This window comes from Cnephaeus nilssonii (genome assembly GCF_951640355.1).
Source record: "Cnephaeus nilssonii genome assembly, chromosome: 13".
NCBI lineage: Eukaryota > Metazoa > Chordata > Mammalia > Chiroptera > Vespertilionidae > Cnephaeus > Cnephaeus nilssonii.
Window position 1 is genome coordinate 8,327,314 of NC_137084.1, and position 27,336 is coordinate 8,354,649.

General features: G+C 42.8%; 1 protein-coding gene across 5 annotated transcripts; it reads left to right on the forward strand.

Annotated features, from left to right (window-relative positions):
• On the forward strand, positions 1-27,288 carry TCP11L1 (t-complex 11 like 1). 5 transcript variants are annotated; one of them, XM_079788673.1, is made up of 12 exons: positions 1-232; positions 565-717; positions 2,544-2,643; positions 3,561-3,744; positions 8,302-8,434; positions 11,085-11,205; positions 12,271-12,491; positions 15,654-15,790; positions 18,372-18,568; positions 22,608-22,789; positions 24,990-25,162; positions 26,856-27,288. In XM_079788673.1, the coding sequence occupies exons 4-12, from the start codon at positions 3,585-3,587 to the stop codon at positions 27,056-27,058; spliced, it is 1,527 nt and encodes a 508-aa protein (XP_079644799.1). In that variant the 5' UTR covers positions 1-232; positions 565-717; positions 2,544-2,643; positions 3,561-3,584; the 3' UTR covers positions 27,059-27,288. The 5 variants fall into 5 exon arrangements, with proteins under 5 accessions (XP_079644799.1, XP_079644800.1, XP_079644802.1 ...); XM_079788674.1 differs by lacking the exon at positions 1-232 and adding an exon at positions 25,874-25,946 and having other exon boundaries at positions 261-717; positions 26,856-27,038; XM_079788676.1 differs by lacking the exon at positions 1-232 and having other exon boundaries at positions 261-717; positions 25,620-26,987.
• The last annotated feature ends 48 nt before the right edge of the window (positions 27,289-27,336 follow it).

Sequence of the window (27,336 nt, forward strand, 5' to 3'; positions counted from 1 at the left end):
TAACAGCCTCCCGGTTAAGAGCTGCCTCCCCCTCCCCGACGCGGAGGAGCGACTGCGCTGGCCGCTACCCGGCGGGGAGGGCGGCCCGCTGCGCGGCGAGGGATGTGGCCTTGGAGGGGCAGAGGCTGAACCGCCCTGCCCGCCGCGCATCTCTCCCCACCTCCGCCGGGGCGCCGGCCCGGCCAGATTCCCCGCCCCGGAGGCAGCTAGGAAAACGCCGACTCCGCCGCAGGTGAGGGAAGCGGGCGCGGAGGCTGCAAGCACGAGTTGGAAATGACAGGCACTTCTTCGCCTTCCCCCGTCGGGCCGGGTCCCGGGGATGGCGCGGGTGGAGGCGAGGGAGAGGCAGGGACCGCGGGCGGGGTTAGCGCGGCCTTCGTCCCACCCCTCGAGGCCGCCCTCCAGGCGCGCCCCGCTCCCAGCGCTGGTCCCCAGCTGGGCCCCTCCCTCGCCGGCCCAAACAGTTGTGGACAAAGGCATCTGGGAGCGAGTGGCACCGAGTGCCCGGGGAAGGAAGTGGTTCCCGGCGTCGGTGGACCGAGCTCGCCCTGTATTTTGCTGCAGGACCCTTTCTGCTGGGGAGTCTCTGGTGTCCGGCGTGGGCCCGGGGTGAAGCTCGGAGAGACGGTCTTCACGGCAGGAGCGAGGCTCCTCCTCCCCTCGGCTCCCTTTCTAGGCTTAGCGGGCCTGGGGGGATGCTGAGTGAAGGAGCACACTGTAAGTAGTTAAATGCATCCTCTAGCCCTGTAGCTGTCATTGCCATTCATGGGAAGCCATCTGTTGTGATGCGCGTTCTGTCGTTTCAACTCCCCCCGAACCGAAGAGGCGTAGGTGAGCTGCATTTTACAGATGAGGGAACTGGAGTTCCACAGCTAGTAAAGAGCCAGAATTGGGACGCATGTATGTCTGAGACCAACGCCCATCCCTCCCACAGACGCTGACATCACAGAGATGACACAGCTACCAACAGATCCTTAGTGGGTAGCTGTTTGGGGGATATGCGTATGGAGCTTATGTGGGGACTATGGTTGGTCTTGGTCCTTAAGAAGTTAAAAATCTAGGTGAAAAGTGTTGTTTTTTTTTGTTCTGTTTTTGGTTTGTTTTTAAAGAAAACTAGCAATTTTACAATGTGGCCCCAACCCGTCTTTTTACCTTCATCACCTGCCACTTAGTCTACTTATTTATGAGCCTCCACTTGTGCTCTTCCTCTCCCCCTCCAGACATTTTTTTTTAAATTGTATGAAATCTTGCTCTTTTCAGAAAGACCAGTTCAAATGTCCCCTTTTCTGGTAATACCAACCTCCTTCCAGGCAGAATTAGTTTCTCTCTCTGCTCTATTTCCTTAGTGATTTCATAATGCCATTAAGGCTTAAGTTGCACCGTGTTTCCTTGTAAGACTGTTTCTCCTTCTAAACCCGGGGTGGGCAAACTGCGGCTGGTGAGCCACATGCGGCTCTTTGGCCCCTTGAGGGTGGCTCTTCCACAAAATACCACGGCCTGGGCAAGTCTCTTTTGAAGAAGTGGCGTCAGAAGAAGTTTAAGTTTAAAAAATTTGGCTCTCAAAAGAAATTTCAATCGTTGTACTGTTGACATTTGGCTCTGTTGACTAATGAGTTTGCCGACCATTGTTCTAAACCATTTCCATTCTGGAAATGCTTAGAAATGCTTTTCGTCTTTCTATTACTATTTAAATAAGAATATTTTGAATTGGATTTAAGGCAACAATGAATGCCAGATGTCCAGTAACCAGTCCTACAGGAGTTCAGAGAAAGGTGCAAATACTGGTGAGGTTGGGGAAGGTCCTGGGAGGAGCGTGGACTCGAGCCTAATCTTACAAGGATGGGTTAGTTTATGCAGTTAAGTATCCTGCCTTTCCTCCTCAGAGCATAGAATGAATGACTTCATCCTTCTTGAGCTCATTCCCAGCATGTGAAAGGGATAAAATTAGAAGTGTTTTTGTTTGTCCTTTCTCTTAGGATATGCTGGTAATGTTTATCTATTAGATCTTGGAGCATTTCCAGAGCCAAATAGGATTTAGGACAGAGAGGAGATGGGTGTCTGGAGTGAGATGTTGGAAGGTAAAGGGGAACTGTTTGAAAGCCATGTGGACTCTTCAGGATGTGAGGGTGATCTGGCTGCACCATCTGTCACCCCACTGATCGCCAGGGTTGATTTGGCTGATCTGGCTGGTTAGGCAGGTGTCCCCTTCCTCCCTCACCACTCCATCTGCCTTTCTCCCCAAGCTGTGCTCTTGGTCAAAGATGGCCTTCCCGCTAGAGGATAGGACTAACTGTTCTTGGGTCAAGGGTATACCAGTAGCTGCACGCTCCTGCTAGAATCTCCAAACAAGCTCTCCAGGTAGAGCCATAGGGTAGTCAAGCTTCCGAGACCCCAGACACATCCAAATGAGGTGCTGCATGTGGCAAGCTGCCATTCAAGAAAAGAAAAGAAAGAAAAAAGGAGTCTTCATATGAATAATACAGGCCTGAAAATGTAAATTCCGGTAACTTCATTCTACTTAATGGCGGTATCTAACATTTCAGGTAATTATATCAAGTGAGTCTTCTCTGATGTGCAGAAGAGCGTCTACCAAACCTCCCACAAGCAGTTGACATTCCTTCTGATCTCTGGATTATCTTCCAGGTGTGTGATAAAGTCTAATTAGTGTTTATGAAAATGTTTTTGTGATCTTCAAATGCTCATAATACAAAGACTGATTATTTTCAGTAGTGTAAATGCAGGAATGGAACGTTACATCTTTCTCCTCCCTCAATTGGAAATACCTTAGGAATAGAGAACTCTAAAACGGGGGTGGGGGTGGGGGGTGGAAACCAACGTGACAAAAACTTATACAGTAAATAAGAGGTTATTATTCCAGGCCTTTATTAACTGGCCCAAACTGACATGTTATTTCCATTCTAATCAGCAACTAAAAAAATTAAAACCGCACCCAGCCACATATATCATGGTTATTTGCTACTTCCTGCTTTACTCATCATCCTTTTCTGCTGACTGGTAAGGAGTTAATAAAAATATTTGCCCCACACATTCTTCTTAAATGCTTCATAGGAGTCTACCATCTATCTGTCATCCAAGGTATCTCATTCACATAATGGGATCCGGGAACCGACTCCTCAGCCTGATTAAACATTAACACATCATTTCCAAAGTTTCCCTACCAGCACTCAGGAATGCAAGTAAAGAGTTTTAAGAATCGAATCACTCTTTGAATTAAAATGGGAGCAGGCAATTTATAGCCCTGTGTTCTAATGTTACATGGAACTCAGGAATGGGACAAAAATGCTCAAACTTGTTACTCTCCATCTGAGATACAGGCCCATAAATTTGATAAATAACAAAAGTATATGTTTCAACATTGGAGTAGAGTAGTCTAACTGGATAAGATCCTAGCAAGCCTATTTCTTTTACAGATGAGAAAGCTGAAATCCAAAGAGATTAAATGATTTGTCAGGAGTCTCACTGCCAGTTACTGACAGAGCTAGAACATTTTGCTCCTTTTTTTTTCTTCTTCCCAGGTTCATTATCTTTTTTCTTTTTAGGAAAGTGAATAAACTTAATTGAGAATGTCTGGAAATCTTGAAAAGTCCAATCTAAATGAAGCAGGAAAATCAAAATCAAATGATTCTGAACAAGGCCTTGAAGATGCCATGGACGGTTCTGAGGTAGCTTTACAGGAAAAAAAGTCAGGCTCTCCTCGCACCCAAAGAGTGCAAAGACCTCACTGTAAGCAAATTTAACTTTGGTTAAAAGCAGTATTTTCAGATGATATTTTTATTAGGCCTCCTTGAGCTAGGTTCTAATAATATGATAACTTTGCCACTAATTAGCATTTAAGAACAATAACAGTTTCTTCTTTCTCTTCTAACTGGCAGCCTAGTCGCTTGTGGGTTTTCAATTGCATGAGAAATTAAAGTTTTAGAATAATGTCCAGAATGTTCCTGCCTTCCTGCAGCCTCAGTGACATTCCAGTTTCTCCGAAGTGCTCTGAAAAATAGGAGGTTGGAGTATAAATTGCAGCTTTAATTAAGAGAGTGTTTGAAAGTCTGAAGCAGGTTCCAGCCAGGACTGTGCCTGTGCAGGTTAAAAAAAGGGGGGGCGGGAATTAAAAGGGAGCGACTTCACCACACCCTGGGTTCATTGCCTGGGGGTTGAGTTCTCACAGGTTGAGGGAATTCGGATTGCTGAACGCATGTGGTAAAGTCACTTCAGATCCCTGGCAGGGAGCAGGCCTCCTAAGATGAAAGGGTGGCAGTTTCTGCAGAAATTCCCAGCAGTTGCCCCAACTCATGTCCTTTATTAAGAATACTCATGTTTTTTGAAGTGAGTCCAAAAATGAAAGTTTTAAGAGGGGATGTCATAGTCTAAGAATGTCATTGCCGATGTTATCTCTTTAAAGTGTAGATGATCAGCAATTCTTCATAGTTGGAAGAAGTACAAACATTTTTGTGTTTCCAGGTAATTTATTAGCCAACATAGTACCCTTTTGGGGGTGGGGAGGGAAAGCACTTAGCATTTCATGAACTTTTGTCCATGTGGCTTCAAGCTATCTGGACACAGACCTCCCCTCCCCCCCCAGCCCCCGGCACACCCCCCCCCCCCCCTTAGTCTTCCCCTCAGCCCTACTGCTGAGGGATTTGGCCTTCACCCTGACAGGCTGCTTGGGGAGCTTTCTCTTCCCCAGAGCGTGTTGTAGCCCGATCACGACATCAGTGATAGGAGCAGCTCCAGCCTTGTTTTGGCAGCATTTACCTGTGTCTGCTCACTGACCGAGGCCCACAGTGTATCAAGATTGACAGTGCGCCCTAACCGGTCTGGCTCAGTGGATAGAGCGTCGGCCTGCGGACTGAAAGGTCCCAGGTTCGATTCCGGTCAAGGGCATGAACCTTGGTTGCGGGCACATCCCCAGTGGGGGGTGTGCAGGAGGCAGCTGATCGATGTTTCTCTCTCATCGATGTTTCTAACTCTCTATCCCTCTTCCTTCCTCTCTGTAAAAAATCAATAAAATATATTTAAAAAAAAAAAAGATTGACAGTTGGGCAGAAGCTCTGGTTCCTCTTTAAGTGGTAATGCCACCAAAGTAACCTGGGTGACATTTGTCCAAGTTGATCCTGTGATGATGCAGGCCACCAGCATTCCCTTGGCCTCCCAGGGGCTTCCAGTGCCTGCTGATGCGGCTGTGGCTGTGGCTCATGTGGCCCCGAAGTTTCCAGGTCTTCTCCGTCTGGATGGCGTGTCAGCAGCCAAGATGAAAGCTAACATTGTATTATTATAGCAAGCATTGGTGGACCCTTTTTATTACTAGGAGAACTTGGTGTGTTTCTGTTATTTCATAAATTTAAGATGATCATACATTTGGAGATTTTTGCAAAACCAAGGTTAAAACAAAAGTTGGAAGCCCTGGTGACAATCTCTGGATTTCTTTTTAAGAGATTAAGAACTCGGAGTTTAAAAACTCCTGATGCATGATGTTGATATACTACAGTGGACGTTCCATTTTCTGATGAATGGTAACAGAAAATACTGGCTTGAAGAAATTTAGTAATTGTTGTATATATAGCAAATCCCTACTGAGTGCCTTCAAATTTTTAATCAACTTTATTGAGGCATAATTTATACTACATAGTAAAATTCACCAATGTTAAATGTGCAGATTGATGACTTTTTTTTTTTTTAATATATTTTATTGATTTTTTACAGAGAGGAAGGGAGAGGGACAGAGAGTCAGAAACATCGATGAGAGAGAAACACCGATCAGCTGCCTCCTGCACACCCCCTAATGGGGATGTGCCCGCAACCAAGGTACATGCCCTCGACCGGAATCGAACCTGGGACCCTTGAGTCCACAGGCCGACGCTCTATCCACTGAGCCAAACCAGTCAGGGCAGATTGATGACTTTTGACCAATACCTTTACAGTTGTGTCACTACCACCACAATCATGAGCTGCTAGAACATTCCCATCACCTCCCAAAATTTTCTGTGCCTCTTCACATCAATCTTCCCCTTCCTCCACCATCTCTGGGAAACCTCTGATATGCTTCCTGTCACTATAATTTTGCCCCCCCCCACACACTTTTTTTTAATCCTCACCCAAAGATATGTGGGGTTTTTTTAAAATTGATTTTAGAGAGAAGAAGGGGAAGAGAGGGACAGAAAGAAACAATGTGAGAGAGAAACATCAATTGGTTGCCTCCTGTACTTGAGACCAGGGATCAAACCCACAACCTGGGTATGTGTCCTGTCTTGGAATCAAACCCACGACCTTTTGGTGTATGAGACAACGTTCTAACCAACTGAGCCACACCGGCCAGGTCGAGAGTCATTTTTTACACATACTAAGCTATCTAATTGTTCCAGCACCATTTGATCAAAAAATTAATTTTGCCTTATTAACCACACATATACTTACTGTATGTGTGTTGTATTAGCCTATTTCTGGATCTTCTGCTCTCTTTAGTTGATCTATATATCTATCCTCATACCAAGAACACCCTGTCTTGATTATTGTAGCTTTACGTGGTATTGAAATCAGTTAGTGTGAGTCCTCCAACTTTATCCTTTTATCATTTTCAAAATGATTTTGGCTTTTATAGGTCCAGTGCATTTTTTAAAAATATATTTTATTGAATTTTTACAGAGAGGAAGGGAGAGAGATAGAGAGTTAGAAACATCGATGAGAGAGAAACATCGATCAGCTGCCTCTTGCACACCTCCCACTGGGGATGTGCCCGCAACCAAAGTACATGCCCTTGACTGGAATCGAACCTGGGACCCTTCAGTCCGCAGGCCAACGCTCTATCCACTGAGCCAAACCAGTTAGGGTAACATCGTAATAATATTGAGAATTTCTGTCTGGGCTTTGATTTTGGATATTTATTCTATTTTTTAATATTAATGAAGCAATTTATTATTTATTATTTTTATTAATATTTTTCTGGAAATGCTTAGAATTTTGTTGCATTTTTCCAACTTCCTCTTATGTAACCAAATAAAAATTTTTACCAGACAGTGTATGACCAGCTCTTGGATTTAGTTCCCTTTTTCTGATGAGCAAAAGAAAAAAGTAAGAGGAAGGAAAATTACTTTTCACCAACTTAAAAAACTTTGTAACTATTAAACCCTGTGTAAACTAGTGACATTATTTACCTAATTTTAAACCCAGATCCTGTCAGATGACATAAAATTAATATTGTCATCTTCTAGGCCATGGCTTTTCAAAGTATGATTTCTGCAACCATGAGTGAGTATCAGCTGGAGACATGTGAGAAATGCAGATTCTCTGGCCCTACCCCAGATCAGCTCAGTCAGAACCCGCGAGGAGGGCCCAGCAATCTGTTTTCACAAGCATTACCCTTCCCCCACCCAATTCTGTTATAGGCTAAAGAACTGCTATCATGGACTTTACTTTAAAAACAGCTTTATTGATATACAGAAAAAATCCATGTACTTATCAGAATTATCAGAACACGGGAGATTTCTGGAAGATAAATCTCAAGTTTTATCAAAGGAGAGAGAGAGATGGAGTCCAGTTATTGCAGCTGTTGATACAGAAGTGAAATCTACAGGACTTGGATATCAGGGAAGCGGGATGGGAGAAATCAGAGGCCTCAAGGTGTTGATACAGTGAGCCTGTATTCTACAAAGTTCTTGTGTCACACACCCTCTGATTTCTTCATGGGTCAGCTTTAGAACTCATGTTCTCTCCTGGTGTCTGTACAGGGTAGTGTTTTAGCAATGTTTAAACAGCACCTGGCACCTAAAGTACTTGCTGCTGTTTTAATTTGGGGAGATTCATTCATGGACAGTGTTATTGGTGCAGCAAAATGTGAACTGCTCATGGGAGCAAAACAGGGAGTCTTTTTTTTTTTTTTTTTTTTTTTTTAAACAGGGAGTCTTAAATCTGGCGTCTCTCGTTTAAACAGGGAGTCTTAAATCTGGCGTCTCTCTAGAGACGCCAGATTTAAGACTCCCTGTTTAAAAAAACAGGGAGTCTCAGTTCATTGTGATCATTTCTGTCTCAGTTCATTGTGATCATTTCTCATTGACCAGTCTTAGTAAAACAAAACAGGTTTTGAGCATTGTAAACGATTTCTGCTTTTAGGACTCTAGATTTTAAAAAAATAATAATATAGGTTTATTGTTTGAAATTACCAGAATATTTTCATAAGTAGAGGCATAACCAAAAATTATTAACTGGTCCCAGAACCACTTCCTTCTCCTTACTTTAATAGAAATTCTAATCTAGAGAAGCAGATCTCTTACACTGGGTTTTTTGTTACAGCCAGTCCTCCTCGCTTTGTGACAGTAGAAGAGCTTCTAGAGACAGCAAAAGGAGTCACTAACATGGCTCTAGCCCATGAAATTGTAGTCAATGGAGACTTCCAGATTAAACCTGTGGAATTACCAGAAGACAGGTAAGGTGGTTACTGAGTTACTTGTTTAGTAGAATACTGTCATTTCCCAGTTCTGGGAATGTTTTCTTCAGTTGATGTCACTATATTCAAATACACCTCTCCGTTTGTATGTTTCTAAAAAATACTCCTCTACCAAGAATTACTAGAGTTTGAAAGTGGATCGAAGGACCATTGATCCTTCAAAAATGTAAACAAAAATCTTTCGTGTTCACTTCTCCCTTCTCCATAGACTTAGCTGCCTCCTACTGTGTTTTCATTGCTTGTTTCATTCATTTTCCTAACTATCACATTGCACTGTAGCTGTTGGTTTACTTGTGTTTCTTACCAGGTTGTAAACTCTACATCAGGGGTGAGGAACCTTTTTTCTGCCCAGGGCCACTTAGACATTTATAACATCGTTCGAGGGCCATACAGAATTATCAACTTAAAAATGAGCCTGCTCTATTTGGTCAAACCTTTAATTAACTCACCCTAATGCCTTGGCAGGGCCAGCCCAAGTGATTTTGTGGGCCTTCTCTGGCCCAGCAGGCTGGATGTCCCCACCCCTGCTCTATAGACAAGAACTATACATTGTTCTCTGTATCCCTAGCACCTGGAAAATACCACATTGAATCTAATACTCTATTGATTGTAAGGTGCACCTTTTAAGATGTGTGGTAATAAGAAAGAAAAATCATTGGCCATTATAATTGTGAAAGTGCCATGGAAAAAAGAAAGGAGGAGGAATGGCTGCTAGGTTGGCAAGCTCTAGTGTCTCCCGCCATAGGCTTTTAAATGTGACTTTACAGACATTTCTCATGTGTTCTCCGAAGATAGTACTTTTTCACATTAATAATGCAGAATTACTTCTTTTGCTCTCATAGTATAATTACAAGTTTTATTTATTTATTTTATTAATCCTCACCCAAAGATATTTTTCCATTGATTTTTTAGAGGGAGTGGAAGGGAAGGAGGAAGGGGGGAAGAGAGAGCGAGGCAGAGACAAAAAGGCAGAGACATCGATATGAGGGAGACACATCGATTGGTTGCCTCCCACATGTGCCCTGATCGGGGCCTGGCATCGAACCTACAACCCAGATACGTGCCCTTGACCTGGAACCAAACCTTCAACCCATCAGTGTGTGGGCTGATGCGCTAACCACTGACCCACACTGGCTGGGCTATAATTACTGGTTTTAATTAAGTGTTATAAGATGTTATAGTTTGGTACCTCGTGTAAGCAGTTGTTTCATATCAAATGGAAATAGGATATTTTTTAGGAAACAAAGTGCTTTAATACACACACACACACACACACATATACACCAGATTGTTATTTTAAACTACTTAATCATAAATACCTTAGGAAACTTAATGGTATTAAAAAACCTAAAAATTAGCAGCTCTAAACTTTCTAATATTCTTTTTATCATATGGCATTGTTAATGCTGTTAACTGGTTTAATGCCATCTGTCAAATTAGTTGAAAGTTATTCTTTCCAGTGAGGTACTGATTGAAATAAATCACTAATTAAAAATAAGACATGTGATTAGTTTGTCTGTCAATCTTTCCTTTATTCCAATTAAAAAAAATTCTCACCCTACACCTGTAGAATTTGTGTTTTTGAAAGTGATTTGATAATAGCCAAAAAGTAGAAATAACCCAAATGTCCCATCATCACATGAATAGATAAATAATATGTGGTATATCCATGTAATGGAATATTTTTCAGTCATAAAAAGGATCAAAGCACTGATACAGGTTATATGGATGACAATGCTTGAAAGCATTTTGCCAAGTAAAAGAATCCAGACCCATAGTCCTCATACTGTACAATTCCATTTACATGAAAAATTCAGAGAAGGAAAATCTATAGAGACAGAAAGTAGATTAGTGATTACCTGGGTTGGGGTGGAACTGGGCACTGACTCCTAATAGGCACAAGAGATACTTTATTTATTTTTTTATAATGATTAATAGAAGACTTATTTAAGCAATATTACGTATAGTCATCATACTAGACTTAATGTGAGGTGTTATATGTTTGATCCAATTTTCCTTCCTGGATAAGTTTTTCTTTCCTACCTATCAGTTTTAAAAATGTAATACCAGGGTAGAGGGACCCAATTCCAATCACAGCGCCTAAGAGTGAGGCCTTGGGAGTGGGTCTGAAATTGGGATAGACATTTCCTGATCTTATGTAGGTCCAGCGAGTCAAAGCAGGATCTTTGATGGGCCCTAGGAGGCTGAAGTCGTTGTATTGAAGCAGGTACTCTCTTGTAAGCCAGTATCTTATGGCCACCTGCTCGGCTGTGCCTTCTAGGTTTCTGGAGATAGGTTGTATTCAACTAGGTCGAGGGTAGGGAGCAGGGTGGCCCAGCCCAATGGCTTGTACTCTGGGAATGCCTTCAGGCATCTTTGGAACCTGGCGCACAACTTGGGCACGAGTGGTCTTCCTGAAGTGATAGAAATGTTTTGTTGTTGGACTGTGGTGATGGTTGCACAACTTGATGAATTTACTAAAAATCTTTGAGTGGTATGCTTAAAACAGGTGAATTTTATAGTATGCAAATCATAGTTCAAAAAAGCTGTTTTAATTTTTAAAATGTGATTTGAGCTCAAATATTTTATTTGTTTTTGCTTCCCCCCCCCCCACCTTATTTGCCTCCAGTTTGGAGAAGAAAGTAAAGGAGATTGTACATAAAGCTTTTTGGGATTGCTTGAGTGTCCAGCTAAGTGAAGACCCCCCAACCTATGACCATGCCATTAAACTTCTCGGGGAGATCAAAGAGGTAAGGTGAAGAGCAAATTGTGGTGCTTTTCTGGTGTGTTAGGAATATTCAACTTCTCTGTTACTGTGCCAGAAGACTAAAGAAATTAAGGATGAAGTTAAATTACTTGCCGAAATGTGGATTGAGTATTTTTGGCTTAATTCCCTTTTTAAATTTTCAAACAAGCTATGATAACTTGAAGGCATTCCTTTGTAGACAAAGAAAAGGTTAGTATTTTAAAAAACAATTATTTAGAGAAAATTTATTTTATGAAATATAGGTGATTTATAAAATTTTTAATAGGTGTGGACACGTTCAATTTATAGTGGCCAAAAAGTGATTCAGCCTGAGGAATAGAGAAGGCATTAGTGAAAGGTAGGGCTGTTTTTGTGATACCTTTAACAGTAGTATCAAAGAAGAGAAGTTTCTGTGGAAATTGGCATCTGTGGTTGGTTCACAGGCTTGTGTTAATTAATGTGTTTTACTTTTCTCACTTCTATTCATATTGTATCCAGTTGAGCTCTACCTAGAACTTAAATGGAAACTTAAATAGCTAGTCTAAATGATTTGTAAACATGTTTTTCCTATAGATTTGTTGAATGAGGGGTTAAAATATGTGCAACATTATAGTAACAGTTGGTAAGTCCTCATTTGGGTAGGTGTAAATCCCTTTATCTACAGTAATAAAAGAGTAACATGCTAATTGACCGTACTGTCATGACACCCACCAGCCAATCAGAAGTGAGTATGCAAATTAATCCAACAAAGATGGCAGGTTAATTTTCATATGCAGGCGCTGAGCAGCCAGGGGCGGGGCGGGACGCTTGCATCGTCACCATGGTGATGATGCAGGCATTCTGCACCACCCACCCCAGCCACTCTGGGCCTCTAGGCAGCGTGGGAAGGCGAAAAGGCAGCTCAGGGCCAGAGCAAAAAGGCGGCTCCGGCCAGAGCGAAGGCGGTGCCGGCAGCCAGGGGAAGGAAGGCCCATTCTTGCACGAATCTTCGTGCATCGGGCCTCTAGTATATAATAAAAAATGATGTCTGACTAGGAAACTGATTAAACTTGGCTGTACTCTTTTGCAGACTCTCTTATCTTTCTTGCTGCCTGGTCACACTAGACTGAGAAACCAGATTACGGAAGTCTTGGATCTGGATCTCATAAAGCAGGAGGCAGAGAATGGGGCCCTTGACATTTCCAAGCTGGTTGAATTCATTATTGGCATGATGGGAACACTGTGTGCACCTGCTCGAGATGAGGAAGTTAAGAAGCTAAAGGACATTAAGGAAATAGTGCCCCTTTTCAGGTATGGGAGTTGTGTTAATCACCTCAAGTGCACTAGGACACAGAACCTCTTTTCAGATTTAGACTTCCTCAAATAGAGATAACTCATGCATTTTCGTTGTTACTGTTGTTAATCCTCACCCGAGGATATTTTTCCATTGATTTTTAGAGAGAGTGGAAGGGAGGGGAAGAGTCAGAGAGAGAGAGAAACATCGATGTGAGAGAAACACATCGATTGGTTGCCTCCCACACACACCTTAACCAGGGCCTGGGATAGATCCTGCAACCGAGGTACATGCCCTTTACCAGAATTGAACCTGGGACCGTTCAGTCTGTGGGCAGATAACTCATGCATTTTTTAAAAAGAAATTTAAAAAGCAAACATTTTATAAAACATAAAAAGGTAGAAAGAAGGAAAAAAGTTCACCCATAACTTTACCACCAAAAGGCACAATCACTGTTACAATGTTGATATATATATTTTTTAGTTTTTTACCATTAATATTTTTTTATTCCAAACCTACAGAAAAGTCACAAAAACAGTATAATTATCACTCATATACCCTTTATGTAGATCCACCAGTTTTTAACATTTTGTCAATTTGCTTTCTTTGTATTTTGTTTATTTATTTTATCTTTTTAATCTTCACTCGAGGATATGTTTTTATTGATTTGAGAGATAGAGATAGAGATAGAGAGAGAGAGAGAGAGAGAGAGAGAGAGAGAGAGAGAGAGAGAAACATCGATGTAAGAGAGAAACCTTGATTGGTTGCCTCTTATACACGCCCCCACCAGGGATGGAACCTGCAACCTAGGCATGTGCCCTGACCAAGAATTGAACCCACAACCTTTTTGGTGTACAGGATGATGCTCCAGCCAACTGAGCCACCCATCCAGGGCTCCCAGTTTGCTTTCTTTATGTATACATGTGAGTATGTATGCATGTGTGTATGTTTTTTTCTCTTGAACCTTGTGAGGGTTAATGGCAAACATTGTGACATTTCACCCTTAAATATTTCAGCATCTCCTAAGAATGTAGACATTCTCCTACATAATCAAAATACAAACAAGATATTCAATAAATTTCACTTTAATATAATCCTATTAACTAACATTTTAAATTAACTTTCTTTGGTCTTTTGCATGTTTATATTTACATATGTATAATTATTATTAAATTTATATAATTGTTATGCTAATGTGGGCAAAGAATTGACTGATGCTGCCTGAGACTTGGACTTTTGGTTAACTGCTTAGCTGTGTGTTCCTGTGAACAGATAAAGATGTTTTGTATCAAAATGGTCCCAGGCAACATTGCTTATGGGAAAAGTGAACTCTGATTGGTGAATTGTCTGGACTGAAAGCACTGATAATGAACTATAGATACTGGATGGGACTCCATACTTGGGACTTCCTTTAGTGAGGTAGCTTTTATAATGGACGTGCCCCTAGTGAGGACCCTGGAAGCCATGCTGTAGAGTTGTTACAAAATATTTTCTCACCTGAGGCTTCTAAGCCAGGTGGCTCCCACATGTCTGAGTTGTGTGCTTGTGGCTGGCACTGTAACTCCTGTTGAAGAGGAATGTTTGGAGCTGCCCTGTTGGCAAGCTGTGTGAAGACTAGCAGATGGTGCCAAGGCTGTGGCTTATGATAGTCTTGTGAGTCTGAATATTCAGTTGAACCTGAGGAGACCTAGTGGGCATTGCAGGCCTGACTTTTTCTGTTAACATTATACCCTAATCATTTCACTTATTTTTTTAAAATAATTCTTTATTATTGAAAGTATTAGATATGTCCCTCCTATCCCCCCATTGACCCCCTCCAGACCGCCCCTGCTCCCCACCCCTCACTCCACCCCACCCCCGCCCCAGGCCTTCAGTACCCTATTGTCTGTGTTCATGGGTTATGCATATATGAATACAAGGTCTTTGGTTGATTACCCCCCACTCACCTACCCTCCCCCACCTTCCCTCTGAGATTCTGCACTCTGTTCCATGCTTCCATGTCTCTGGAAATTTAAAGCATCATTGAGATATTGTATATTCACATGGAGTTGTGAGAAATAATATAGTACACTTTATCCAGTTTTCCCTCAATGGTAACATTTTGTAAAATGTAGTATATCACAACCAGACTATTGACACTGATACAATCTACTTCTCTCACTTAGGTTTCCTGTTTTACTTGTGTGTGTGTGTGTGTGTGTGTATATATATATATATATATATATATATATATATATATATATATATATATATATATTTGTGTGTTTGTGTATTTTTATATGATTTTGTTATCTGTGTAAATTTGTGTATCTGCCACCACATTCAAAATACTGAACAGTTTTAACACCACAAGGATCTCTTGCATTGCCCTTTTATAACCAACTTATATGATTTTTAAAAACTCCCTATAAGAGGAAATAGAAAAAAAAAACTCCCTATAAGCATTTTCAATAGCTACAAAATATTCATTTGCATATAATTAAGGTGGTTTTTTTTGTGTGTGAAAATAGACAATTAGATTATGTATAATTATTTACTATTTAACCCAGTAATGAACATCTTTGTGCTCAAAACTTTTACCTGTATTTTAGGTTATTTTCTAAAGATAGATTCTTAAGATGCGATGACTGTGTCAAGTCTGCTCATTGGGTACATTCGGAGAATGAAACAACAGTTCTGCCACCAGAACTAGAAATTAAATCATGCCCTGAAATAAGAGACACTGAGGTAGGAGGAGAGGAGAAAGGAGAGTCAATTTCCTTTCTTTCTTAGGAAAGTGAATTAACCTATGAGAGTAGCTACTGGGTGATGAACTCTGTGCCCTTAACCTGGGATCTTGGGCTCCTTCCTTCCTCTGTGGCTGCTGTGAGGGCTGCCCCAAAGCCAAGGAATGCATTCTGGTCTAGACAGGCAGTGGGGAGAGCTATGTTTGCTTGGGGGTAAGGGGTAAAGGGGTGGGGACAGAAAGCAGCTTGAAAATTTGCAGTCTTTTCAAACTATTACTTAAGCTTTTGTGTTTTCTAAATGTGTTTTTCTTAATTCACTTTCTCATGATTTTTCTAACTTTTCTTGCCACCCTTTCTGAGATGAAAAGACTGTCTCAGATCACCTCTTTTTGTTAAAACTATGTTTACTTTACAAGTGTCCTGTTCTAATTCCTTTGCTCTCTCTTCTTTTAGGGCAATTTTTTCTGTGTTGGACCTAATGAAAGTGGACATGGCAAACTTTGCTGTCAGTAGCATCAGGCCACATCTCATGCAACAGTCAGTTGAATATGAAAGGAAGAAGTTTCAAGAGCTTTTGGAGAAGCAGCCAAGTATGTTTAAATGTTTTGGGATGTTCTTTTGTTGTCTGTTTTTTTATTTAAGTTGCTGTAGCTTGTTGCATTAACAATATTATTTTCAAAACAAAACTAAAATTTAGTATGAGGATAGTCTTATTTGAAGACAGAAAAGCACAGACATTAGTACTTGAAAAGAAAGTTTAAGTGACAAACGAGAAATATAAGTAGGATATAAAAATAGAAATTCGAGCCTTGGCCAGTGTGGCTCAGTTGGATGGAGCATCGTCCTGTGCACCGAAAGGTGACATGTTTGATTCCTGGTCAGGGCACATACCCAGGTTGTGGGTTTAATCCCCGGTCCAGGCACATATGAGAGGCAACTGAAGTTTCTCTCTCTCTCTCAAATCAATAAAAAACACACATCCTTTGCGTAAGGATTAAAAAAAAAGAAACACACAAAATGGAAATTTGAAAGAATGAAGATCTTAAATAGGTTTCTAATGATGACACCAGTTTGAGATAAATTTTATGCTTGGCCTTGATTTTATTTATTTTATTTATTTATTTTTAAAATATATTTCTTTATTGATTTCAGAGAGGAAGGGAGAAAGGAGAGAGAGACAGAAACATCAATGATGAGAGAGAATCATTGATCGGCTGCCTCTTGCACAACCCCCACTGGGGATTGAGCCTGCAACCCAGGCATGTACCCTTGGCCAGAATCGAACCGGGACCCCCCGAGCCGGCAGGCTGACACTCTATCCACTGAGCCAAGCTGGCCAGGGCTTGGCCTTGATTTTAAAACATGACAGCCTGGCCGGCATGGCTCAGTGGTGTAGCATCGACCTATGAACCAGGAGGTCACAGTTCGATTCCCAGTCAGGGCATATACCTGGGGTTTTGGGTGGGTCCCCAATGTAGGGCTTGCAGGAGGCAGCCAGTCAATGATTCTCTCTCATCATTGATATTTCTATCTCTCCCTCTCCTTCCCTCTTTGAAATAAAAAATTAAATTAAAAAACAAAACAAAAACGTGACAAACTTCTTGTGACTGTTGAATTCACTTTTCTCCTCCCTGTGAGGTACATCAAGAAATTTCACTTTGCTTCTGTTTCATATTCATAAATCTGTTTGCAGACCCAGAAAAGTCTTACTTTTATGAACCTCTCAGACGACTGCAGGAAAACAGATGACTATAGAATCCAAAATTATGTTGCATTTTGAGGGTGCTTTGTGGGTCTCTGCATCCACAGCTATTGTTCTGGGTAAATTGCAATCTTCAGATCCATTTTAAGACTAGTCCTGTTTAACCTCTAACTTTGCTGGTCACAAAGTGAAAGTGCCTGTCTCGGCATAGATTGTGTTGCCTGACCAGCATAGTCCATTCAGCCCTGAGCAGTTGTTCATCCAGCCCCAGGTAGAGAAGTTTGGGATGGTGCTGGGCCAGGAGGAGGAGGACAGCAAAGTAGAAGTATCAGACCAGAGGAAGACTGGCTGATGTTTATTCCGTCCCACGCTTGTGCCCAGGGTGTATGTGCATTATCAAGTATAACCCTCACGCACTAAGCCTCTGAGGTGGGCCCTATATTTTAACCTCATTTTACAGATGTGGACATAGACTTGAGAGATTCTTGGCTAGAATTGATGGACCACACAGCTCACTTCCTCAACCAGGGTTGTACTGCCTCTCAGGAGACATGCAGGGTTGCAGTCTGACTGGCGGAAGAGACTTAGTGTGAGAGCCAGGTCCGGCAGCCGGGACCCCGCGAAGGGCCAGAGTCTAGAACTTAATACTCACAGTGTAAAAGCCAAGGTTTCCCAGTCCTGTTGGGCCACGAGAATGCTGTTGGCAGAAGGCTAAAAGCAAGAGCGAAGCTCACAACCAAGAGCTCCGTGTGATCCTGTGTTGACAGAAGCAGAGGTGTGTCCTCTTGCATCAACGAAAAGTGAACTCCAGCCATGGCCTTGGCTGCCCACTGGTGTTCAGGTGGACTCACTGGCAGAGCTGAAACCCTGTTCCAGGACCTGCCAGAGGGATTTCTTGCTCAGATAATGTGGCCAGAGCCTCATTTTCTTTCTCTTGTGTCCTTCAGAGTCCCTAGTGCATTACTCTACTTAGAAAAGTAGGGAGAGAGTGATAGTGGATGAAAAACAACTGAGGTCCCCCAACAGTGTTCCAAATGTTGCATAATACACATCAAACGTGTGACAGAGCTCACCTCCTGCAAGGATGTTGGTCAACCAGCTTGATCCGAGACTAAGATCTAGACAAGGAAAAGCCAGGGTGGGAGAGAGGAGAGCGGTTCGCTGACCATCTGTAGGTAGCAAGGCCAGGCTAGGTGCTTTATAGGTCACGATCTTGTTTCATCCTCACAACAGACTGTCACGTGATGTACATTTCCTTATTTTAGGAAACTGATGTTCAGACAGATTATGACTTGGCTAAGATCACTCAGCCAGTAATTAGTGATACTGTGATTTGGACCAAGTTCTATTTGATTCCAAAGTCCATTCTCTGTACTCGACCACACCTCCAGGATGATCTTCCCAAAGGTCATTCCGAGAAGCATCCCTCCTGATTGTTACAGTAATGCCCACAGCCTTGTTTTTCACAGATTCCCTGGACTTTGTCACCCAGTGGTTGGGAGAAGCCGCAGATGACCTTATGAATCAGAAGTATAAAAATGCCCTGCCAGCTGAGGGAGGGGCCGCTGGCTCGGGGGACAGTCCCATGCCCAGTGCTGTTGCTGTCCAGAACTACGCGTACCTGAAGCTTCTGAAGTGGGACCACCTCCAGCAACCTTTCCCCGAGGTCAGTGCTCCAGAGCAGGGTAACTGCTCCTTGCTTTTTGTGCTGCCGAACTTTTAAAAAATAATAGTTTTTTGATGTTATAATTCATATACCACAACATTTCCCCTTTTACATTGTACAATTCAGTGTTTTTTTTTGGATACTCACAGAGTAATGTGACCATTACCATTATTTCATTTTAGAGCATATTCATTACCTCAAAAAGAAACCCTGTACCCGTTAGCAGTCACTACCTCCTCCACCCTCCGCCTCCACCCCTGACCACGAATCTACTTTCTGTCTCTGTGGATTTGCCTATTCTGGATGTTTCTTATAAGTGGAATCATACAGTATCAGCCTTTGTGTCTAGCTTCTTTCACTAAGGATATGTTCATCCATGTTGTGGCATGTGTCAGTACGTCATTCCTATTTTTTTTAGTTGTACTTTTCTTGTTGTGGTAAAATACACATTACAAAATTTATCAGTGTTAAGTGTATAGTTCAGTAATGCACCAGAGACTCTGAAGGCATTAAGTACATTCACATTTTTGTGCAGCCATCACCACCATCCATCTCCAGAACTTTTCCATCTTCACAGATCAAAACTGTACCCTTCATTTATTTTATTTTAAAATTAAATTTAATTTTTTTCATTGACTTTAAAGAGAGAGAGGAACATCGATTTGTTGTTCCACTTATTTATGCATTCATTGGCTGCCTCTTGTATGTGCCTTGCCTAGGGATCAAACCCGCAACCTTGGTGTTTTGGGACATACTCTTCCCAACTGAACTCCCCACCCAGGGCTGTGTGCCCTTTAAACAGCAACTCGTTCTTTCCTCCCTCTGCCCCTGGCAACCACCCTCCTATTTTGTGTCTCTGATTTTGACTACTCTGGGCACCTCATATGAGTGCAGTCATACAGTATTTGTCCTTTTGTGTCTAGCTTGTTTCATTCAGCGTAACGTCTCCAGAGTTCATCCATGTTGTAGCATGTGTCAGCATTTCTTTTGAAGGCTTCATGGCAGTACCACATTTTGTTTATTCCTTTATCAGTTGATGAACATTTGGATTACATTTGGATTGTTTCTACCGTTTGGCTATTGTGGATTGAGCAGCTGTGAACATTTGTGTACAAGTTTTTGTGTGGACGTATGTTTTCAGTTCTCTTGGGTATCTCACACGATTAGTTGCTGGGTCATGTGGTGACTCTGACATTTTGAGGGAATGCCAATCTGGTTTCCAAAGTATCTGCTCGTTTTATGGTCCCATCAGCAATGTATGGGCTTCCAACTTGTGCTGCTGAACTGCTCTCCTGTTGTTACTCGTCTTGATCGAACAGCAGCAGTGATGCTGCCTGTTAGCTTTATCTAAGGAAACTTCTTCCCCTTCCATGCAGAGCAATATTTTTTCTTTTTGTTTTTTTGTTTTTTACAATAAGTTCTTCTAACTGCAGTAGTCGTTTGAGGAGATGACTAACAAGGGATTTCCCATTTTGTCTGCACAAAGCTGGTTTGGTATGTAGACTCCCCTCTTTTTTGAGGGCACTCAGGCTTCTGATCTCTAGCCTCAGGCACTGCTACTTCTCTAAATATCATTATCTCTAAGTTCCTTATGGTTGTTTCATGACAATGAAAGCCTAAGGTTTCATCTCTTGCCTCTGAGTTCCGTGTTTTATGCCAGAGGAGGCTCTAAAGAGGGTGCTGAATTAGGGGTAGGGAGTAGGGAGCCGGTTCTTTCTGAATAGTGGCTTGTTCTCTGCTGGAGGGCAATTCTCAGCCTTAAAAAAATAGCTGTGAAGAGGATGGTGTTTTCATCGGGGATAGATCAGGCGTCCTCAAACTACGCGGGCCACATGCGGGTGTTTTTGCCGTTTTGTTTTTTTACTTCAAAATAAGATATGTGCAGTGTGCATAGGAATTTGTTCATAGTTTTTTTTTTAAACTATAGTCCAGCCCTCCAACGGTCTGAGGGACAGGGAACTGGCCCCCTGTTTAAAAAGTTTGAGGACCCCTGGGATAGATGATTACTTTTGGAATTGATTTTTGGGAATCTTTCGAGTCCTAAACTAACTATACTGCATTCAGTTGGGAGGCATCAAAGTAAGGACGCTGCTGTGTAGCAAAATGAAGTAAAAAAAAAAAAGACGGAGTTGGTTGAGGCATTTGTGTTTAACAATTGAATCTCAATCTTCAAGGATCATTTTTATTTCTTGAGACGAATTCTGGGCTAAGACCCCAAATTGCTGTTGTCTTGATTTGGTGTGTCAGCTTCTTATAGCAAGACTGGTCCTGAAAGTTTATTTGATTAACCTGTAAAAACTCAGGTCAGAAGTCATATCTCCTCAGTCTTTCTTCTGCTCTTTCCCTCACTCCACACAGGGGACATTGCCCTGGGAGGACCCAGGATGTCTTTAACACAGGACACAGCCATAGAAATTTACCACTGACTGCTTTCCAGGAGGCTTTGGGTTATTATCTGTCGTTCCCACTTTTTCTGTTTACTGTTTATTTTTCTCTTTCTTCATTCACTTACCAATTTATGAGCATCTCCTTTCGCTAGGTACTGAGGGTGAATAAGTGTAGGCTCTGCCCTCAAGGACTTTCTCTCCTCTTTCACTCTGGTACCAGATAGGGTGAATCGCTGGTTTGCCCAGGACTGGTGTGTGTGTGTGTGTGTGTGTGTGTGTGTGTGTGTATGTGTGTGTGTTGCGGGGAGGGTGGTATTATTGGTTCGAAGTCTGTGTGCCCAATTCTTGGAAAGACTAAAACTCAAAACATCAGAGTCTAGAGTAAGGGAAGGTTTATTGATCAAGAAGGCACCAACAAGATGGGAGAGCTCATCCTCAAATCCACCTTCTGAAAGTACAGAGTTCAGGCTTCTTTTACACCAGCCCAATGGAATGTGGGAGGGGCTGATTTGTAAAACTCCAGCCACGGCACAGTTCCTCTAGTGATTAGCGTGTCTGTGTGCCCGACACCGCAGGAGCGGTTAGCCTGAAGGCCCTGGAACCAGGCAGCCTTGCACTGGTGGAGTCTGAGAGGTGGAGCATTTCACTCTTACCATGGTGGTGGCTCACAGGACGTGGGGACTTCTGTTTTAAAACCGAGACCGTCCTGGACAAACTGGGATGAGTTGGTTACCCTTGCTCTGTACCTCATTACCCTTTCCTATCTAATGATGTAACTTCTATTTATTTTCTTTTAATGTTTAAAAAGTATATGTATTTTTTATTTCAGAGAGGAAGGGAGAGGGAGAGATAGAAACATCAATGATGAGAGAGAATCATTGCTCGGCTGCTTTCTGCATGCCCCCCACTGGGGATTGAACCCACAACCTGGGCATGTGCCCTTGACCAGAATCAAACTCGGGACCCTTCAGTCCACAGGCCGATGCTCTATCCAATGAGTCAAACCAGCTAGGGCTATTTATTTTAAAGTATATATTTGTATTGATTTCAGAGAGGGAGAGAGATTAAAAAAACATTAATAATGAGAGACTCACTGATCAGCTGCCTCCTGCACACCCCACACTGGGGACGGAGCCCATAATCCAGGCATGAGCCCTCTCCTCCCCACCCCCCCTACCTGGAATTGAATAATGACCTCCTGGCTTATAGGTTGATGCTCAACCACTGAGCCATACCAGACAGGCATAATTTCTATTTATTGAGTGTTGCCTCTGTCAGCCACTTCAGATCCATGGTCTTTTTTCATCTTTAAAACAGCCTTGTGAGGTAGGAATCCTGGTTCTGCGTAGGGCTGAGTTGAAAAAATTTGCATAAGTTTATGCTGCTATTAAATGACAGAGTCTGGCTCACACCCAATCTGTCTCGTGTTCTTAATGGGCGTGCTCTACTGCAGCCTCTCTAAGGAAGAAGGGGCTCCTAGTCTTAGCCCATGTGTGAAGGGAAGGATAATTCACACATGATTTCTTTGTGGCTGTGAAATGACCAGAAAATCTGAGGGACACTTCAGAGGGCTGTGTGGGGGCTGTGGCCCCACCGCCCTCTGCTGGCAGCCGGATTCCACAGCTAAAGGGTGCTTTCTGTTTTCCTCACAGACAGTGTTGATGGACCAGGCTCGCTTCCAAGAGCTCCAGCTGCAGCTGGAACACCTGACTGTCCTGGGGGCGGTGCTGCTGGTCACGTTCAGCATGGCCGCCTCAGGCGTTTCCAGCCAGGCCAACTTCGCTGAGAAACTCAAGATGATCGTGAAGATCCTGCTAACAGATATGCATCTGCCGTAAGAGGCTAAAAGCTGTGTAGAGGGACTTTAATGGATGGGTGGGAGGCAGCGGGTAGGCAGAGAGCAGGCTGGAACAGGGGTCTCCAAGTGTAAGGCAGGATCTAGGGCCACTTTCTAGGAATCGAGAGACCTTGCTCTCTAGCTTTCTTTACTCCAGCAGAATTTATTCAGTCATATGGTCAAAGTTAGAATCAACTCCATGTTAGAAAGGCTCTAGGATAGTGGCTTTCACATATTTCTGACCAGGACCCATAGTAAGAAATTAATTTTCTATTGTGACCTAGTACACACTTAGACACATCACATATGTAAATAAAATTTTCGAAAATTGCAACCTACCCTAACTATGTTTAATACACCCAGGTGTTTCTATTCTATTCCATTAAAAAATACTGTTTGCAGCCGAAACCGGTTTGGCTCAGTGGATAGAGCATCGGCCTGCGGACTCAAGGGTCCCAGGTTCGATTCCGGTCAAGGGCATGTACCTTGGTTGCGGGCACATCCCCAGTAGGGGGTGTGCAAGAGGCAGCTGATCGATGTTTCTCTCTCATCGATGTTTCTAACTCTCTATCCCTCTCTCTTCCTCTCTGTAAAAAAATCAATAAAATATATATAAAAAAAATACTGTTTGCTGCCTAGCTGGTGTGGCTCAGTGGTTGAGCATCGACCCATGAACCAGGAGGTCACCAGTTTGATTCCCGGTCAGGGTACATGCCTGGGTTAGTACGGGGCATACAGGAGGCAGCTGATTAATGTTTCTCATCTATGTTTCTATCTCTCTCAAAATTAATAAAAAAATATTTTAAAAGTTTTATGCCCTTTGCACATTTCTCACAGACATTTTGTGCTGGGTATATTGGATTATTTTATCAACCAGCACAAATATTTTTATTGATTTCAGAGAGGAAGGGAGAGAGATAGAAACATCAATGATGAGAGAATCAATAATTGGCTGCCTCCTGCACACCCCTACTGGGGATCGAGCCCGCAACCTGGGCATGTGCCCTTGACCGGAATTGAACCTGGGGCCCTTCAGTCTGTAGGCCGACACTCTATCCACTGAGCAAAACCAGCCAGAGCTAATCCAACTTTTAAGGGCAGCTGCTGTAACTGCTCTTACAGTGAAGTCAGATTAGGCCATTTATGTGGTTTACAGCATATGGAAAATTTAGAATGGTTCTAAGTAAGCGAGGTCTGACAAGGTCCAATTGAGAATATTCCTCCAGGGGAATGTCCCCAAAACATTTTCATCCTTACAAAAGGGGGGATTTTACTGCTGAGTTTGCATAAAGTGCATGTGTTTGGTGCAGTGAGGGGCACGTCCGCATGTTGTGACTAGGGGTTCAATAGGGCAGGAGGGTGTTTGCTGAGCTGAGGCCTAGCCTGGGGCCCTTGCGCAGGTGTAACCCTGAGCTGTCACCCAGGTCCCCCTCCAGTAACGCTGCTCTGTCAAAGTTACTGATGAGAGGGGCCCTGTTCGGCGCGTCCTTAGGAGTCCAGCCCTGCATGGCCATATTCACTCTGGCAGTCAGAGCTGGTGCCGGCAGTGAGTCCAGGGCTTGCACATTTGCTCTCACTAATTCTGCCGTTCGAAGAATCTAGACCCAGAACAAAGGAACTTAATTGCCTTCTCACAGAATACCCGCCAGCAGACCAGCAGAATACCTCCCAGAATACACAGCTGCTGGGAGGGTTCCCAGCAGACACACTAGGGACACCTGGGGCTCCAAGAATTAATTTTATTAACCTTTAGATTTCCGTTTTACTCATTCTTTTAAAGTTATACTCACGTCTTTTGAAAATTAAAAGGGAATAGGTGTATTGAATGAAAAGTTTCTCTCCCACTTCTGTCCCATGGCTACCGAATTTCTGGTGTCTTGTGTATTGTTCCAGAGTTATTCAAGATATTCTTAAGTCAGTTCCAGGCTTCTTTCACCACACAGATGCTAGCAAGAAGTTGGGTTTTGAGTTGTTGGTCCTGATGTTATCTGAGTTCTTCCCTTTTCACTGTCCTTTCTGGGAGAAGGGAGAGACTGGAGAGGGGAGAGGTTATGGGCAGCGAAGAGAGTCACAGATGTTTCCTTTGAACACATCAGTCCACAGATTGGTCACATGACTTTTATCAGGCGTGGCCAGATGTGCACCTTGTTGATAGGTTCTTTCTTCCCTGGCTTCTCCTTTCCCTTTTCTACTCAAGCTCCTTCCATCTGAAGGATGCCCTGACAACCATTGGTGAGAAAGTCTGCTTGGAGGTGAGCAGCTGCCTTTCCCTGTGTGGGTTCACCCCCTTTACCACGGACAAGGAGACCGTGCTCAAGGGCCAGATCCGGGCCGTGGCCAGTCCTGACAACCCCATCCGCAGGATCATGGGTACGTCTTGGGGGAGGGCAGGAAGCAGGGATCACCACATGCCATTAGGGTGACCCAAAGGTTTGGGCAAATGACCACACAGCCATCACTGTTTTGAAGGCTTTGAGTTTGAAATTACAGCCCTTGGTTCAAAAGCCTGCTCCAGCCCTGCCAGCGTGGTTCAGTGGTTGAGCGTGGCCCTTTGAACCAAGAGATCGCAGTTCGATTCCCGGTCAGGGCACATGCCTGGGTTGCGGACTCAATCCCCAGTGTGGGCCGTGATTCTCTCTCATAATTCATCTTTCTCTCTCTCTCTCTTTCTCTCCCTTCCTTTCTAAAATCAGTAAAAACATATTTTTTAAAAATCCTGCTCCAGCAAAACCAGAATGATTCATGGTTATTAGATTTCAGGTTGGAGAGAAGGATGGACCAGTGGTGGGTCTGCTTCTAATACTATGATTTTTTTTTTTATTCTTAGTAAAAGAATATTTTTTTAAACTTTTTTCATATTTATGAAAAAAGAGGTACGTGGATCAGTGGTTTTGAAAAAATTATTTTGTCCCAGTCCTGCAATGGTCACAATTTCACCTGTGCATCACTCCGGAGCAGCCTCTTGAAGATATTGCCGTGCCCTCTGATCATCAAGATTAATGTTATTGAGAAGCAGGAAAGTGCCTGTAAATAGACCCTGGCTAACGAGCAGCTCCTTGTTCTGCCCTCCTGGTTGTGTAGTAACAGCCAGTTGTAGACATGGAGATAGAAACCTGCCCTCACAAAGGAATGACACGAGGATCTCCACTTCTGGGTGAGGCTTCCAGCTTTGGGAACCTTAGAAAACCGAACTAACTTTGGTGATCAGTTAGCAGTTTCTCTGCGTTACTGGGTTCTGAAGGGTGTAAGTCATTTACTCCTGAGAGGGTTCCCCAGGGCAGGGTGTGGGCAGGTAGTGTGGAAAAGTCCGTTCAATATAAATGTTCCTATTGCTTTTGTAATAAAATCTGTAAGAACTATGCTTATACTCACAATTTTTTGGCTGATGAGGACACACAGGAGAGTGCAGAAGCATTGCAGAAGGGAATGGGCTAAAAAAGCATCAACCTAAATTATTCCTCAGAGTAGGACAACTTTACAAATGCCACCAACTCCATGGCCTCCCATTGTAGGCATTGAAGAAGGAAGTTCGTGCTTCTTTCATATGGGCTTAGTGGGGAAAGTCAGATCACAAGCCATCAGTGCTGGAATCTTCTTTTCGTTTTTGAACTTGTAATTCCTGCTTTATTTTTCATCCCATTTTTTATGTGATCTTCAACAATGGCTCCTGCAGTATGACTTGCTCCTCTGAGAGCAGAGCCTGTTAATACTCTGGTTTCCCAGTATTTATTCATACGTTTGTTCTTGCTTTCCAAATGTATTTTGAGCTTTGATAGGGGCCAGGTTTCATGCCAGGGACTGTGCTGGATGCTGGGGAGAGAATGAAGAACACAATAAGCATGGGTCCTACCTTCATGAAACTAACCATCTAGAGGGGTAGAGGAAACAATGCAAATGTGATGACTGCTCAGAAGTGCAAGGTGCTCTGGGTACCTGATCTGGGAGGTGGTCAGGAAAGACTTTCCTAAAAAGGTGATGTTTCAGTTAAAAACGGAAGCATAATCAGATGTTTGTAAAGTCACCCTGGGCAAGAAACAACTAATTGCGTTCTTTTCTATCACAGATTGCCGAATCCTGACCTTCTTAGAAACCTACCTTGCCTCAGGCCATGAGAAGGCATTGCCCACAATACCTGGGGGATTGGGTCCAGTCCACAAAGAGCTGGAGGAAGTTGCTATTAAATTTGTTCGTCTGGTCAACTATAACAAGATGGTCTTCAGTCCCTACTATGATGCAGTCCTCAGTAAGATCCTTGTTAGATCCTAACACGTATGCTCCCGATAGCAGCAATATTATCTACTCCACTCAGAATACCTGTTCTTAACTCTAATGTTGCTTTGGAAAATGGCTCTTTAGTATATTTCTATTTAATAGCATCGATTCCAAAAGGAAGAATATATTTATTGTGTATCACTGTTGAAAAGACTTGTTGAAAAATGCACTGAATTCTATTTTGAGGGTTTGTATTTATAAATGCAAGTTTATAAATTAAGAAAGCTTTTGTTATCTTGAGTTTCACAGGAAGCACTCAGCTTTGGAATGGT

Coding starts and splice junctions, on each gene's coding strand:
- TCP11L1 (XM_079788673.1), top strand. CDS start 3,585: ATGTCTGGAAATCTTGAAAAGTCCAATCTAAATGAAGCAGGAAAATCA. Junction 3,745..8,301: donor AAGAGTGCAAAGACCTCACT/GTAAGCAAATTT, acceptor TTTTTGTTACAG/CCAGTCCTCCTCGCTTTGTG. Junction 18,569..22,607: donor TCCAGCAACCTTTCCCCGAG/GTCAGTGCTCCA, acceptor TTTTCCTCACAG/ACAGTGTTGATGGACCAGGC.